Genomic DNA, 16,919 nt, shown 5'->3' on the forward strand with positions numbered 1-16,919 from the left:
TCTTCTCTGAACCCTCTCCGATTTATCAACATCCTTTTTGAATCGTGGACAGCAGAAGTGGACACTCTATTGCAGCAGCAGTCGCACCAGTCTCAAATACAGGGGTAAAATAACCTCTCTTTTCCTACTTGACATTCCCATTTATGCATCCAACCATTGCATTAGCCTTTTTGGCCTTAGCCTCACTCTGGAAGCTCACATTCAGCTCCCAAATCTTGTTCAGAGTCACTGCTTCCCAGGATAGAATCCTGCGTTGTCTAAGTATGGCCTATATTGTTTGTTCCTAAAGGTATACATTTACATTTAGCCATGTTAAAACACACGTTGTTTGCTTGCACCCAGTTTACAAAGTGATCCAGATCACTGTTTGAGTGATCTGTCCTCTTCATTATTTATCACTTCTCTCAATTTCTGTGTCATTTGCAAACTTTATTAGTGATGATTTTATGTTTGCTTCTAGGTTATTAATAAAAATGTTAAATAGTGGAGAGCCAAGAACTAATCCTTGTGGGACCCCACTAGAAACACACACACTTGATGATGATTCCCCATTTACAATTACTTTTTGAGACTGATCAGCTAGCCAGTTTTTAATACAGTTAATATCATTCTAATTTTTTAATTAAAATGTCATTCAGTACCAAGTCAAATGCCTTACAGAAGTTTAAGTATATTACATCAACACTGCTCCTTTTATCTACCAAACTTGTAATCTCATAAAAAAATATATCAAGTTAGTTTGAGAAGGTCTATTTTCCATAATCCCATATTGATTGGCATTAATTATATAACCCTCTTTTAATTCTTTATTAATTGAGTCCCATATCAGTTGCTCCATTATCTTCTCTGGGATCAATATCAGACTAACATGGTTATAATTAGGGCTCTGTGTCCATCACGGAGGTCGCGGAAGTCACGGATTCCATGACTTTTCGTGACCCTGCTACAGCAGCCCCAGGCGCAGTCCCCGGTCAGCCAGAGCAGTGGTCCCTGGCCAGAGTGGCCCCGGACAGCAGTCCCTGGCCAGCTGATATCCCCAGGTGCTTCCCTCCCAGCAGCCCATCCCTGACAGGCTCCCCCAGCAGTGTCTCCCCCCCCTGATTTAATCAGAGGTATTTTTAATATAAGTCATGGACAGGTCACTGGCTGTGAATTTTTGTTCATTGCCCGTGACCTTGTCCATGACTTTTACTAAAAATACCCATGACTAAATCATAACCTTAGTTATAATTACCCAGGTCATTCTGTTTACCCTTTTTAAAAATTGGCATATTAGCTTTCTTCCATTCTTCAGTGTTCCAAGACTTATTCAAAATCAATATTAATGGTTCAGTGAGCTCCTCAGCCAGCTCTCTTCAAACACTTGAATGAAAGTTGCTCTGGAACTGCTGATTTTAAAATGCGAAATTTTAGTAGCTGCTCTTTAGATACTAGTGGAATAGAAAGAGTGTTATATCATATGACTACATCATCAGTTTTTTCCCTAAATGCAGAACAGAAATATTTATTGAACACACCGGCCTTTTCTCCATTACATTAGGTGCTGACTCTCTGGGTGCTCCAGGGCTGGAGCACCCACGGAAAAAAATTAGTGTGTGCTTAGCATCCATGGGCAGCCAAGCATCCCTCCCTCCCCCCCCCTCCTGCCCGCCGCGGCATGCAGGAGGCGCTGGGAGGGAGGGAGGAGGAGGAGAGGGGATGGGGTGTGCTTGGGGGAGGGGTGGAAAGGGGCAGCGCAGGGGCGGGAAGATGTGGGGCAGGGGTGGAGGCTTGGGGGAAAGGGTGGAGTTGGGGCAGGGCCTGGGGCTGAGCAAGGGTTGAGCACCTCCAAGGAAAATTAGAAGCCGGGACCTGTGTCCATTACTATTGATAATTCTACCATTTCCATCTAGTAATGGACCAGTACCTTTGTTAGGATTCTTCTTGTTCTTAATATACTTAAAACTCTCCATTTTATTCTGAACTTGTTGGCCATAGATTTCTCCATTTGTCCCTTTGCTTCCTTTGTCAATTTTCTACATTTCCTAGCATCTGATTTATATTCATTACCTTCCCCTTTCTTCCAATTGTTATATATTATTTTTTATAGCTGCATTCACTTCTCTAAACCAGGTGAGTTTTTTAACCAATACAGCCTTCTTCCTTGATCGTGGGAGTGTGGCTTTTTGGGCATTTAGTAAAATATTCTTCAAGAATTCCCAATAATAATTCACATTTTTTCTGATTAAATACTTTCTCCCAGCTGATCTGGCTCATAATTGTTTTTAATTTTGTCAAATTTACCTTTTTAAAGCACCAAGTATCTATATCACTAGTCTGGACTTCTATCTGTTTGCACATTATCAAGTCATGATATCCCAAGTTACCATTAATTTTTAGTTCTGTGATTAGTTGGTAAGGTCTAACTTAGAATTCCCCCATGTTGGGTGCAACACTTCTTGAGACAGGAGATAAGGCATAATTTTTTAACAGTGGGATTAATTAACCATTTGAACACTTTACTTGGTGTTCTTGGTGGATTCTTCATTATTGACCATTTTAGAATCAAGATTGGATGTTTTTCCAAAAAGATCTGCTCTTGGGATTACTCTGGGGAAACTCTATGACTAGATGATCAGAGTGGTTTCTTCTGGCCTTGGAATCTATGAATGTGTGTGCATGTGCATGGTATGCACGTTTGTGAGTATACATGAATTTGTATATGTGTGTGTTTGTTGGTGTATGCATGTGTTTGGGGTATGTGTGTATATGTTTTTGAGTGTTTGGCAATGTGCATGAGCATTCAGCTAGGGGAAAAAGAGTGCAGTGTTTGTGTTGCTTGATGAGAAGTGCCAAGTGTGGCAATAGGGATATATATTTTCATTAGGAACAAGATTCAGAAACCTTTCATGCAGGGGCCACAAAACTATCATCTGGAAACAACTTCCACGGAAGAGGGTTAGAACCAGAGCCTTACCAGCGAAAGGCTCTGTATCTTCTAACCTGATCTCTGGAGCCCTGCATGACACAAAATTTGTATCCGCATCCGATCTGCAAACATGGTCCATGGGTACCTACAGATTTTCAGGGATCTACTGATCTCTCTGAAACAGGCAGTCTCCTTGCCTGAGATTAGACTGAAACCAGGGCCCTCAAGGTGAAAGATTCTGTATGTTAGTCCCTGACATCACTACCCCTGAGCTGGGACCAGAATAGAACTGACATCCTAGAGGCAAACAGTTCTTGGGAGTCTGGGTTAAAGACAGCCAGCAAGCGAGACAGCAGGTGTCAATGCCGCACACCGTATCCAGAGACTCTTGCTGACACTGTATTCTGTTTCATGCCTGCGGTTAGCTTTGAGCTCAAGCTGTTACTTTAATTAGTGCCCCTGCTTCCCCCCTACAGGTAGGAGAGACCCTAGGAGTGCTGTTCTACAGACCCCCCTGTTGTAGCCCCTTAGCGCTCACTCCCCGTCCACAACCAGGGACAGAACTCAGGCATCCAGGTCCCCCCTCCCATCCCAGAGGCAGGAAACCCAAACCCCGCCCTGGTTGTCACAGTAACTGCCCTCCCCGTCCGGACCCGATGGCCTCTTCCCGTTCTCTTCTGCTTTATGCCTTTTCCCCATTGCATAGAATTGTTTCCAGCAGCCAATGAGAAGCCTGTTACCAGGAGAAGAGCTCATTTGAATTATCCAATCACATGCCCGCCCATTGGTCCCTCCTTATATGGGGTTTTGGAAGCCACTTCTCCCCTCCCCCAGTGGCCCCACACCCCACCCTCTGAGCGCGGGAAAAACACCCCTCGCCCCGCCTGGTTCCCGCGCAGGAGTGCTGTGTCCCCGGCCCGGCTCCTCCCTGGCGGGACTTGGGCGGCGGGGGGAAGGGGAGGAGCGAGCGGGGAAGGAGTTGGAAAGCCTGGGAACGGTGCCAGGCGGGGGCGGGGCGTGCTGGGAGCGCGGGCTGCTGGAGTGGAAAATTCCAGGCAGGAGGAACCGCGGGCGACGTAAGCGTACCGACCCTTCTGCCCCACACAGCCCTGCCAGGCACGTCGTACCCACCTCCCCCATGCCCAGGCAGCGCCTCCTGCTGGCCCGCCTGGAGCAGCTGGGAACCCCGCCCCGCCGGTGCACGCTCTCCAGTGACTCCTGGTGGGACCGGAGGAGCTGGGAGCTGTCCCCACAGTCAGGGGCCCTGCCCTGTTCCCTACAGCGCCTCCTTTTGGGAATGGGTAGGAGTGGAGGGGCTCCCACCATAGCCAGGGCTCCAGACCCAAGCCCTACAGGGTAGAGCGCCTCGTATGCGGGGTTATACGAAGCAATGGGTCGGGGAGGGTTGGTGATTTTGGACATCCATGATGTGTTTCAGTTCCTTCCTAGACCGCATTAGGCTCCTTTGGTGTATGTCGGGCTGGGGCGAAGAGGGATTTCTGGGCCAGGAGCCAGCCCGAAAAGGCACCAGCTGACGAGGCAGATGTAGAACGAGACAAAAGGAGGGAAACGTTGAACAAGAGGGAGACCGAATTCAGTCTCTTCTTTATATGCCAAGCACCATCTTACTCCCCAGACGTCCCCGACAGCCGTCCTCCAGCCCGCAGCTGGGTCAGGTCCAGCTTGAACGCGTCGGGGAGCCTAGACAAGCGGGATCAGTGAGCGACCAATAGCTGAAGCCGCAGCAGCAGCAGCAGCAGCTAGAGTGGTTGGGCCGGACGATAGAACGAAGTGTTCCCATCTGTCCTCCGAAGATGGGGGTGGGAGGGAGAGAACAGGGAAGTGGGGCGAGGCGGTACGGACAGGGGCAGGAGCGGCACATTGGACAAGATGGTTGCTAATAGCATTTTTCATGTCTAGGATTTTCAGACGGCGACCTAAGGAAACACCACATCACCAACACACACCCATTGTTTTCTCCACCCCTTAGTTCTAGCTGTGGGACACAGGTCTAATGGGATAGAGTTGGGGGCAGGACTTCTGGGCTCCCTTCTAGCTTTGGGAGGATGTGGGTCCAATGGGTTAGAGAACGGTAGAGACAGGACTTCTGGCTCTATGTGACTTGTGTGACTTTCCCTCTCTCAGCTTCTTCTCTGCGCAAGAGCGTGAAGATTAATGTGTTAGGTTTCAGAGTAGCAGCCGTGTTAGTCTGTATTCACAAAAAGCTCAGTAAGCTTATGCTCAAATAAATTTGCTAGTCTCTAAGGTGCTGCAAGTACTCCTTTTATTAATGTGCTAGTTATTATTTGTATTGCGGTGGCCCCTAGAGGCCCCAAACCAAGATCTGAGCCCCCATTTGCACTAGGTACACTACAGATACACAGTGAGTCAGGGTCCCTGCCCTGAGCTCACAATCTGATAGGGCAGGGGTGGGGAAACCGAGGCAGAGATTTGCCCAAGGTCACACAACAGGTGGGTGCTGGAGCCTGGAACTGAACCCAGGGCTCCTAGCACCCCTTCCGCTTACCATGCTGCTTCCCCTAATTGTTAGTGATCGTTTGGCAAATGTGAGTACACATTGTTCCAGGGTTCTTTCCACCAACCTGGCTTTCTCTACATCGTGCCTCCCTCTTTTCTCCCTCCCAGTCCGTCTCCCCTCCCTTCCCCAGGTCCCTCCTTCCGTCGTCACCGAGTGGTGTATAAATCCCCTTCTCTGGCATATCCCCCAGCACAGCGGGACGGGAGACCCTGGCAGTTCGGTCCCTGGGGCACAAGCTGCAGCCACTGGCCTTTGGGTTGTTCGGACTTTGAACTCGGCTCCGCTGCCCAATCCCCGCTAGCTCGTTTCCGCAGGGGACTCCCGGGCATTTCTTGGTGGGTGATTCCTCTGCTCTCGCTGCTGCACCAGGATGTCGGAGAAACGCGCGGAGGAGGCGCCTGCAGAAGTGGGTGCCACGGTGAGCACCCAGCCTGACCCTCCGCCAGCTTGTTTGCCCCCTCCCCCCGTCCTCCTCGCCCCCTCAGTCTGTCAGTTCGGGAATGGCTGTAAAGTGCTCGGAGATCTTCGCACGACAGCGGCGGCGCGGGGAAAGCAGGGGCAGGGCAGTGTTGTCGACTCTTTTTCCCCACCCCTTTCCATTGCTCTTGTCTCCTCTCAGGGGCTCTTTCCTCGCCCCTGGCGTTTCTCCTGTCCTTTGCTCTGAATTAGCATTTGCGTGCAGCGGTGGGTCCCCGAGTGTTCAGTGCAATGCGCACGTGAGAGAGACAGAAGTGTTTGTGCGATCACAAAGCTCGCTCTCTTTCCCCTTCTTGGCTTGCTTTATCTTGCCCTCGCCTTGCCTGCGCTCCGATCTCCCTTCACTTCACTGCTCACCTCCCTGGCCATTAACCCTGCACCAAGCGCGGGCTGGTCCCTGATTGTTTTCTTTAAAAGTCTGTTGATGTTTTTGCTGCCGCTGGATCCGTGCGTTTGGCAAACGGTGCCGACCTGGTCAAATGATCTTTGGCTGTGCCAATGCCAGTCTGGCTGGCTGGTCGGGGTCCCCGGGGTCATAGCTGCGGAAGGGGGGAAAGATCCGATGTATCCAACCAGTAAGGGTGGGTGGTGGTTAGGGGCTTTGTTAGATTAACAAAGGTAAAGTAATAAAACAGGAGGGAGTGGGAGCACATTAGTGCCTGTGCGTGGTGCGATTGCTGGGTGTGTGCAGGAGTGGGTGCGAGTTATGCTAGCGCATAGATTGTATCTCTGAATGTTTATTTTTCGTCTCTTGAGTGCTGTGGTACTGAGCATTGTGTGCTGTGAATGATGTTTGCCTGAGTTGTGTTTCTGTGCTGTGAGCATTGGATATGCTGTGAGTGCTGTGGAAAGGAGCTCTTTGTACTGCCGCTGCTGTGGGTTGGACTGTTGTGAGGGTTGGTTGTGTGATGAGGATTTGAATTTTTGCATTATGTGGGGCACAGAGGTCGGGCGGGGGGGAGTCACAAGCAATTCATCCAAAAATGTGGGCATGTATGTCCCGTCCCCCCAGTACTATATGCAGTGCCATAGTGGATCTCTTTTAAAGGCTGCAGGGGCTGAAGCTGCTGTTTTAGAAATGTTTTTGTTCTTTTGGCTAGCTAAAGGTTAGTAGAGTTAGGCAAGAAAACGAATGAGGAAAAGAGAGAGAAAGAAGGAGGGAGGGTGGAGAGAGAGAGAAGAGTGAGGAAGAGAGTGTAGGGAACAGATGGCATCACTATGACTTATTAGTCTTTGGGCAAATATAAGCTCTCATTATCAGTTTGGACAAAGACAAGTCCCAGGTGGTAAAAGAATAAAATGCCCCTGAACCAGCCTTTCCACTGCTGTGTTGTAGGGACTGGGGAGCACATTCAGCTGCCCGTGCTCATTGCAAACCTAGACAGAAAGTCATCTGCTAAAACGGGGTTTGTGGGGGTAAATAGGAAAGACTCTAACATGTGCCTTATGGCACTGGAACTTGCCCAATGTTTTTTTAGTAGCTGAGCAAGCTAAATACTGCGTTCTTCCAATTGCCTCCCAAATTCCCAGGGGCAGCTGGGGCATCGAGGTAAAGGTTAATACTACCCAATCTTCTCTTGTGGCTTCTTTTCATTATATAGAATAAGAACGTGGAAAATATATTTTAAAAGGTAGAAATCAGAGCTGGGAAAACCCACATCACCTCCTGCACTAGGTAGGGAGAGAAGGATTTTCCCCCTCACTCCATTCCCAGGGTGCTTAGGCTCCAATTCAGCAGGGTATTTAGGCATGTGAGTAGTTCTACTCAGAGTTGTAGTTCCTAGTGTCCTGAGTGATGGGGTTCTAGACCACTCCTTTGGGGAGATGGCTCCCCAGGTTCCTAGATCCCAAAGTGTTGAAGGATGGTCACTGAACTCCTTTTCTATGGCTCAGTTTCAGTCCTTTTCCAATAGTTCTCCCCATCCCCTAAACAATCCCCCTCCGGGGTTCACACCCTTCAGACACTAGCAGAGGATTTTGTCAGTCTCCCATTAGTCATAGCCGGAAGTCAGGTCTTTAAATCTCAACCCCTTCTGACTAGAGTTTAGAAACCACTGCACAGTGCTGAGGGGTCTGTGAGTCTGGGGAATTGTTTTACCAACTGAAGGGCCTAGAATCCCATTACTCAAGACACTGGGAAAGAGGAGACCAGGATATGGTTTTGAGGGAGTGATCCAGCTCTTGGTTCAGGGAGGGTGACTGAAGCTCTCCTGCCAGCATAGCGCTGTCTACACCGGCACTTATGTTGGTGTAACTTATGTCACTCGGGGGATGGTTTATTCACACCCCCAGGTGATATAGGTTATGCCGACATAAGATGTAGTGTAGACATAGCCTGAGAGAGCTTTTCCTGTCTCTGATCATGGGGAGGAGGGACACTCTCCACCCCCCCACCCCCCCAAATCCTATATTAAGTAGGATTACTAGAGTCCCAGCCTCTCCTGTGAGAAGGAGACTTCTGCAAATTTGTAACTGGAGTGAGATTTTGTTCCTAGGGTTGGAGGTGGGGAGGAGGATAGTTATTCTGACAATGATATACACTGGGATGACATAGGAATTGTCAAGTATCAGAGGGGTAGCCATGTTAGTCTGTATCCACAAAAACAACAAGGAGTCCGGTGGCACCTTAAAGACTTAACAGATTTATTTGGGCATAAGCTTTTGTGGGTAAAAAAAACCCCTTCTTCAGATGCATGGAGTGAAAATTACAGATACAGGCATAAATATATATTGGCACATGAAGAGAAGGGAGTTACCTTACAAGTGGAGAACCAATGTTGAAGGCCAATTTAGTCAGGGTGGATGTGGTCAGCTCCCAATAATTGATGAGGAGGTGTCAATACCAAGAGAGGGAGAATTGCTTTTGTAGTGAGCCAGCTACTCCCAGTCCCTATTCAAGCCCAAATTGATGGTGTTAAAGTTTGCAAATGAATTGTAGCTCTGCAGTTTCTCTTTGAAGTCTGTTTTTGAAGTTTTTTTGTTGAAGAATGGGCTACTTTTAAATCTGTTATTGAGTGTCCGGGGAGAAAGAAGTGTTCTCTTGCTGGCTTTTGTATGTTACCATTCCTGATGTCTGATCTGTGTCCGTTTATCCTTTTACATAGAGACTATCTGGTTTGGCCAGTGTACATGGCAGAGGGACATTGCTGGCACATGATGGCATATATCACATTAGTAGATGTGCAGGTGAAGGAGCCTCTGATGGTGTGGCTGGGTCCTATGATGGTGTCGCTAGAGTAGATATGGGGACAGAGAAGACAACAGGATTTGTTACAGGGATTGGTTCCTGGGTTAGTGTTTCTGTGGTGTGGTGTGTAGTTGCTGATGAGTATTTGCTTCAGGTTGGGGGGCTGTCAGTAAGCGAGGATTGGCCTGCCTCCCAAGGCCTGTGAGAGTGGGGGATCATTTTCCAGGACAGGTTGTAGATCGTTGATGATGCGCTGGAGAGGTTTTAGCTGGGGGCTGTACGTGATGGCCAGTGGTGGTCTATTTTCCTTGTTGGGCCTGTCCTGTAGTAGGTGACTTCTGGGTACCCATCTCGCTCTGTCAGTCTGTTTCCTCACTTCCCCAGGTGGGTACTGTAGTTTTAAGAATGCTTGATAGAGATCTTGTAGGTGTTTTGTCTCTGTCTGAGGGATTGGAGCAAATGCGGTTGTATCTTAGGGCTTGGCTGTAGACATTGTATAATGTGATGTGTCCTGGATGGAAGCTGGAGGCATGTAGGTAAGTATAGCGGTCAGTAGGTTTTCAGTATAGGGTGGTGGTTATGTGACCGTCACTTATTTGCACTGTAGTGTCCAGGAAGTGGATTTCTTGTGTGGACTGGTCCAGCCTGAGGTTGCTGGTGGGGTGGAAATTGTTGACATACAGGTGGAATTCAAGGGCCTCCTTCCCATGGGTCCATATGATGAAGGTGTCATCAATGTAGCATAAGTAGAGGAGGAGTGCTAGGGGACGAGAGCTGAGGAAGCATTGTTCTAAGTCAGCCATAAAAGTGTTGGCATGCTGTGGGGCCATGGCAGTGCCACTGACTTGAAGGTATAAGTCGTCCCCAAATCTGAAATGGTTGTGGGTGAGGACAAAGTCACAAAGTTCAGCCACCAGGTGTGCCGTGGCCTCATCAGGGATACTGTTCCTGACAGCTTGTAGTCCATCCGTGTGTGGAATATTGGTGTAAAGAGCTTCTATATCCATAGTGGCCAGGATGGTGTTTTCAGGAAGATCACCAATGTGTTGTAGTTTCCTCAGGAAGTTGGTGGTGTCTCGAATATAGCTAGGAGTGCTGGTAGCATAGGGTCTGAGGAGAGAGTCCAAATAGCCAGATAATCCTGCTGTAAGAATTGTCGTACTAGATCTGACCCAGGGTTCAGCTAATCCCATATCCTGTCTCTGACGGTGGCCTGCACCAGATGCCTCAGAGGAAGACTCAGGAATCCCCCTAGTGGACAATTATACAATAAACTGCACACAGGAGAAGTTTTGTTCTAACCTATCTCAGTTAGTGGTTGTCTTACGCCTCGAGCACAAGGTTTTATATCCCTTACTTAAAAAAATGTTCCTCCTGTCTGTTGTAACTCTGGATTTTTTCATTTTCCACATAAATATGTAATTCCATTTTGAAATATGCTAAGCTCTTGGCCTCTATTATATCATGGATTAAGTTTAGAAGCGTGAGCAACAAGAGTGATGTAGTGGTGGGAGTCTGCTATAGACCACCGGACCAGGGGGATGAGGTGGATGAGGCTTTCTTCCGGCAACTCGCAGAAGCTACTAGATCGCACGCCCTGGTTCTCATGGGTGACTTTAATTTTCCTGATATTTGCTGGGAGAGCAATACAGCGGTGCATAGACAATCCAGGAAGTTTTTGGAAAGCGTAGGGGACAATTTCCTGGTGCAAGTGCTAGACGAGCCAACTGGGGGGGAGCTTTTCTTGACCTGCTGCTCACAAACAGGGAAGAATTAGTGGGGGAAGCAAAAGTGGACGGGAATCTGGGAGGCAGTGACCATGAGTTGGTTGAGTTCAGGATCCTGACACAGGGAAGAAAGGTAAGCAGCAGGATACGGACCCTGGACTTCAGGAAAGCAGACTTCGACTCCCTCAGGGAGCGGATGGGTAGGATCCCCTGGGGGACTAACATGAAGGGGAAAGGAGTCCAGGAGAGCTGGCTGTATTTCAAGGAATCCCTGTTGAGGTTACAGGGACAAACCATCCCGATGAGTCGAAAGAATAGTAAATATGGCAGGCAACCAGCTTGGCTTAACGGTGAAATCCTAGCGGATCTTAAACATAAAAAAGAAGCTTACAAGAAGTGGAAGGTTGGACATATGACCAGGGAAGAGTATAAAAATATTGCTCGGGCATGTAGGAATGAAATCAGGAGGGCCAAATCGCACCTGGAGCTGCAGCTAGCAAGAGATGTCAAGAGTAACAAGAAGGGTTTCTTCAGGTATGTTGGCAACAAGAAGAAAGCCAAGGAAAGTGTGGGCCCCTTACTGAATGAGGGAGGCAACCTAGTGACAGAGGATGTGGAAAAAGCTAATGTGCTCAATGCTTTTTTTGCCTCTGTCTTCACTAACAAGGACAGCTCCCAGACTGCTGCGCTGGGCATCACAACATGGGGAGTAGATGGCCAGCCCTCTGTGGAGAAAGAGGTGGTTAGGGACTATTTAGAAAAGCTGGACGTGCACAAGTCCATGGGGCCGGACGAGTTGCATCCGACAGTGCTAAAGGAATTGGCAGATGTGATTGCAGAGCCATTGGCCACTATCTTTCAAAACTCGAGGCGAACGGGGGAAGTCCTGGATGACTGGAAAAAGGCTAATGTAGTGCCAATCTTTAAAAAAGGGAAGAAGGAGGATCCTGGGAACTACAGGCCAGTCAGCCTCACCTCAGTCCCCGGAAAAATCATGGACCAGGTCCTCAAGGAATCAATCCTGAAGCACTTACACGAGAGGAAAGTGATCAGGAACAGTCAGCATGGATTCACGAAGGGAAGGTCATGCCTGACTAATCTAATCGCCTTCTATGATGAGATTACTGATTCTGTGGATGAAGGGAAAGCAGTGGATGTATTGTTTCTTGACTTTAGCAAAGCTTTTGACACGGTCTCCCACAGTATTCTTGTCAGCAAGTTAAAGAAGTATGGGCTGGATGAATGCACTATAAGGTGGGTAGAAAGTTGGCTAGATTGTCGGGCTCAAAGGGTAGTGATCAATGGCTCCATGTCTAGTTGGCAGCCGGTGTCAAGTGGGGTACCCCAGGGGTCGGTCCTGGGGCCGGTTTTGTTCAATATCTTCATAAATGATCTGGAGGATGGTGTGGATTGCACTCTCAGCAAATTTGCGGATGATACTAAACTAGGAGGAGTGGTAGATATGCTGGAGGGCAGGGATAGGATACAGAGGGACCTAGACAAACTGGAGGATTGGGCCAAAAGAAACCTGATGAGGTTCAGTAAGGATAAGTGCAGGGTCCTGCACTTAGGACGGAAGAACCCAATGCACAGCTACAGACTAGGGACCGAATGGCTAGGCAGCAGTTCTGCGGAAAAGGACCTAGGAGTGACAGTGGACGAGAAGCTGGATATGAGTCAGCAGTGTGCCCTTGTTGCTAAGAAGGCCAATGGCATTTTGGGATGTATAAGTAGGGGCATAGCGAGCAGATCGAGGGACGTGATCGTTCCCCTCTATTCGACATTGGTGAGGCCTCATCTGGAGTACTGTGTCCAGTTTTGGGCCCCACACTACAAGAAGGATGTGGATAAATTGGAGAGAGTCCAGCGAAGGGCAACAAAAATGATTAGGGGTCTGGAACACATGACTTATGAGGAGAGGCTGAGGGAACTGGGATTGTTTAGTCTGCAGAAGAGAAGAATGAGGGGGGATTTGATAGCTACTTTCAACTACCTGAGAGGTGGTTCCAGAGAGGATGGTTCTAGACTATTCTCAGTGGTAGAAGAGGACAGGACAAGGAGTAATGGTCTCAAGTTGCAGTAGGGAAGGTTTAGGTTGGATATTAGGAAAAACTTTTTCACTAGGAGGGTGGTGAAACACTGGAATGCGTTACCTAGGGAGGTGGTAGAATCTCCTTCCTTGGAAGTTTTTAAGGTCAGGCTTGACAAAGCCCTGGCTGGGATGATTTGATTGGGGATTGGTCCTGCTTTGAGCAGGGGGTTGGACTAGATGACCTCCTGAGGTCCCTTCCAACCCTGATATTCTATGATTCTATGAGGCAATGAGTTCTCCATGCCAGTTGTGTGTTATGTGAAAAATGTTTCTATTTATAATGTTTAATTTGACTACCTTTCCATTTAATTGAATGTCCCTTTGTGTAATTACCTTTTCTATCCCACTCATCGTTTTATCATGTCCTCTTTGATCCCTCTTCACTTCAAATTTAAACAACCCCAGTTTTGTCATTCTCTCTGATGCTAAATCTCAGAATTATTTTTCTCATCCCTTATCTAGGAATTGAAAGAAAAGAAGGAAAAACTGGAGGAGAAGACTGTCTGCAAAGAAAAGAAGAAGGAGATAATAGAGGTGAGGCCAAATATATTCACCCCTCAGGACATACATTTGGAGGGGATTTTTGGCAGTGAGAGAAGCAATTGGCCTGAGGAGTGCAAATTGGGACAGGGGAACGGAATCTGGGAGGTGAGATGGATGAGGAGTGCAGCCCAGCGGAGCCTATCAGGGAGGCAGGTGGCAGAATGTGAGTTAGGGGAGTGGGATGGGAAGCACAAGTCAGAGGGGAGTGGGCCACCTGGGAGGCAGACAGCATGGGGAGTATGGGCCAAGGAGCAATGAGAAGGTAGCTGGAAATTAAAATTGTAGACCAGAGGAGGTGGGATTGGGATGCATGCTCCATGGTGAGAGGTGGTGGATCACGGAGGTGTGTGGCATAGGGTAAAGTGATAGGCATGGGCTGGGTGGGAATACTGAGGAGGTGGGTAGCGTGGGGTGGGTGGCGGGATTGAAGAGGTGGATGTCTGGGGATGTACCCAGTCCCGTGAGGAAGGGGTGGCAGGTGATGTGAGGGAGGCACAGACTAGGGAGGTTTGGGGAGGGCTTCAGGCACTAGGAGAGGCAAGCATCATGAAGAGCACAGCCTAGAAGGTGATGTAGGTGATATGGGGAGCAGAGTCCCAAGGAGAATCTGGGAAGGTTTCTGGTGGAAGAGGAGGCAGGTAGCATGGGACTGCAGGCTAGGGGAGTGGGTGGAGGGTGGGTTGTGGGGAGGTGGGTTGTGTGGGGAGACAAAGTTGGGAGGGTAGGTGGCTTTGGCTGCACAGGCTGGCTGGGATGGGGATAGTTTCAGGCAGCAGGAGTGATGCATGGCCTGGAAAGAGTAGGCCAAAGCTGATTTCTTCTGTGGCTTTGTTTTACTCAGGATGAGGAAAATGGTGCAGAGGAGGAAGAGAATCCTGAGGATGTGGATGAAGAAGAGGCAGGAGAAGAGGATGACGGTGGGAGCTGCTAATATGTGTGTGGGGAGAGGGGTTGGGGTAGCCAGGGTTGAATTGCCACGGAGACTGAATCTCCCCTCTGGGCATCCCCAGCAGGGGCAGGTTTCCTTGAGCATTGCTGGTATTAACATGTGACTTGCCGTTTTGCTTGTGTTTAGATGGAGATGAGAATGGGCAGGAGCAGGACGGACATGCAGCAAAACGATCTGCAGAGGAAGAAGAGGAGGTGGGTGATGGCACTGGGAGCAGAGGGGGCAAAAGGGGGCTGTCCTGCCTGTCTGGGAGTTGGTGAAATCCATGTGGATTCTATCAGTGAGCAGTCACATCACCACCGTGGATCTTGTGTGACTATAGGATACATACATTTCATGTAGTGAAGGATAAGGAATCCCAGTGAATGCTGTGTACAATTGATCCAGATCCTCCACCTTGCTTATTACATGTAGGGTGCTTGAGATCGTGTGGGACCCTGGATCTCACATACATCAGTTATTTCTGTGGCTTATGTAGGAAACTGGATCCAATGTGAAACTGAGATTTTTAATGAGGTCACGGGGATCCAGTTTTGAGGGTGGATTCTAGGGGTCTGACTAAGACAGAGTGGATCCATGTGGAGTTTATGTGCTGGAAATAATAGTGTGGATAACATGTGGATTGATCTGTCCAGGCTTCTTATACCATGCCCATCACTGGCGTATCTGAGCGCCAGTCACCTGTAGGGTCTGTAGAGAAGAGAGGACTCCTGGGGGGACAAACAAACAGAATTTGGAGTGCAGGGAACCATGCAGCAATGTGAATCACAGGCAGAGAGTGTGCTTCAATGTGTAGGATCACATATTGGGCTGAATCCTATGAAACATTTGGGGGGTGGGGGAGTTCTGACTGTGCTAATCACTCTCTCTCCCCTCTCCCTAATCCTGTATAGGATGAAGTTGATCCAAAGAGACAGAAGACAGAAAATGGGTCTTCGGCTTGAGTTCTCTCATCCCATCCTTTCTTGCTCCATTTGTGTCTCCTGCCTCCATTCCAGCCTGTGCTTGCACTGTCATTTAGCCTCTGGCTTCACACAATCTCAGATGAGGAAGGATTAGAAATGCTCTCAGACAGGGAAGAGGGCATGGGACTAAGAGTTTCCCTTCCACCCCAAGTTCTAGCCTTTCTATGATGCTCCCAAATCTGAGGTTGCCCACTCCCCCAGCACATCTCCACTGCTGATTATCTGCACCCCACTCCCAAATAATCCCAATAGTCCTCAAAATGATGACCCCTCCTTTTCCCAACAAGCAACCTGACATAGTCCAAATTCCAGACTCATCCCACAACAAGCGCCTCTAATCCCTTTTCACTTGCCACCTCTCTCCACTAATTTGATCAAGATTCTCACCCCTCTGCTTCTGAGATCTGCCCTCCAACATCCTCCTTGGGATAGAGAAGGTTGAGGGCAGGGATCTCGTGATACCTATCCTAAGCCTTCCCTTAACTGCCTTCTATCTGATCCCTCTGAGAGAAAGAAAAGGAATGTTACATGCAAATAACTTTTTTTTTTTATTAAAGCGCACACACAGGCAGAAATTTAGCTTAACATTAAAAAAAAAAAGTTTACACAACAGGTAAGCTGGCCCCATGATTTTTTTTCCAGAAGATAAAGGTTGTTTTTATGTATAAATTAGTGTGTTGCAGTTTCTCATTTTGGGGCTTTTTAAAAAAAAAAAAAAAAAAAAAAAAAAAAAAAAGAAGAAGAAAAAGAGAAATAATTAGGGACCAAATTTTGATTTCCATTCCCCTTCCAGATTACCTTGTTGCTGTTTTTTGTAAATTAAAGCCGATCCAGTTACGGCATTTTCTATGGCACAAACCATCATAAGGGTGATAGATATAAATATATATATTGTTTTCAAGTAGCACTGTAAATAAACTCATTTAAAAAGATGTTGAAGTGTGCATTTGTCAGGTGGTGCCTATGGATCCCAATTCAAATTCTGAACCAACTAACAGGTTAGTTTGTTGAAGAAAAATAGCACCTGGGTTAACTTGAGCAGCAGTTGCTGCAGGGAACAGCCATGGGTGGTGCCCCCTGGCATTGACCGGGAGACTCTTGAAAAGCCGTCTGTTGTGCCTACTTCTTCCTCCCTTGCACTGCTTCACTGGCATGCCAGGAATCGCAGAAAATGCAACAGGCCTATTTTAGGGATGACGTTCTGAAAGCACAGGTCTCTGCCCCAGAAGCAGCAATGCCCAGTGTGCCCAGGTTTAGAACAATGCCCAGAAAGACCAGGATTCTGTGCTGAGGCTGCTGGATTCAGGTTCTGTTGTATTTTATAGCTTTCATACTGAGCAAGGCACCCTGTGCAAATCAGTCATCACTGATCCCTGGATTGAGCAATCATAGAATCATAGAATCTCAGGGTTGGAAGGGACCTCAGGAGGTCATCTAGTCCAACCCCCTGCTCAAAGCAGGACCGATCCCCAATCATACATATAAGGGTGCACAAGAGTACTGGAAAGAGATTGGTCTTTAGTTCCTGGCTC

The 16,919-nt window shown here is 48.2% G+C and overlaps 1 protein-coding gene across 2 annotated transcripts; it reads left to right on the forward strand.

Annotated features, from left to right (window-relative positions):
- Nucleotides 1–5,597: 5,597 nt before the first annotated feature.
- PTMS (parathymosin) lies at nucleotides 5,598–15,640 on the forward strand. Of its 2 annotated transcripts, none has more exons than XM_074934027.1 (5): nucleotides 5,598–5,853; nucleotides 13,393–13,464; nucleotides 14,315–14,390; nucleotides 14,549–14,616; nucleotides 15,316–15,640. In XM_074934027.1, the coding sequence occupies exons 1-5, from the start codon at nucleotides 5,818–5,820 to the stop codon at nucleotides 15,364–15,366; spliced, it is 303 nt and encodes a 100-aa protein (XP_074790128.1). In that variant the 5' UTR covers nucleotides 5,598–5,817; the 3' UTR covers nucleotides 15,367–15,640. The 2 variants fall into 2 exon arrangements, with proteins under 2 accessions (XP_074790128.1, XP_074790119.1); XM_074934018.1 differs by having other exon boundaries at nucleotides 5,599–5,865.
- Nucleotides 15,641–16,919: the final 1,279 nt, after the last annotated feature.

The sequence above is a fragment of the Natator depressus genome, chromosome 1 (assembly GCF_965152275.1).
Source record: "Natator depressus isolate rNatDep1 chromosome 1, rNatDep2.hap1, whole genome shotgun sequence".
NCBI lineage: Eukaryota > Metazoa > Chordata > Testudines > Cheloniidae > Natator > Natator depressus.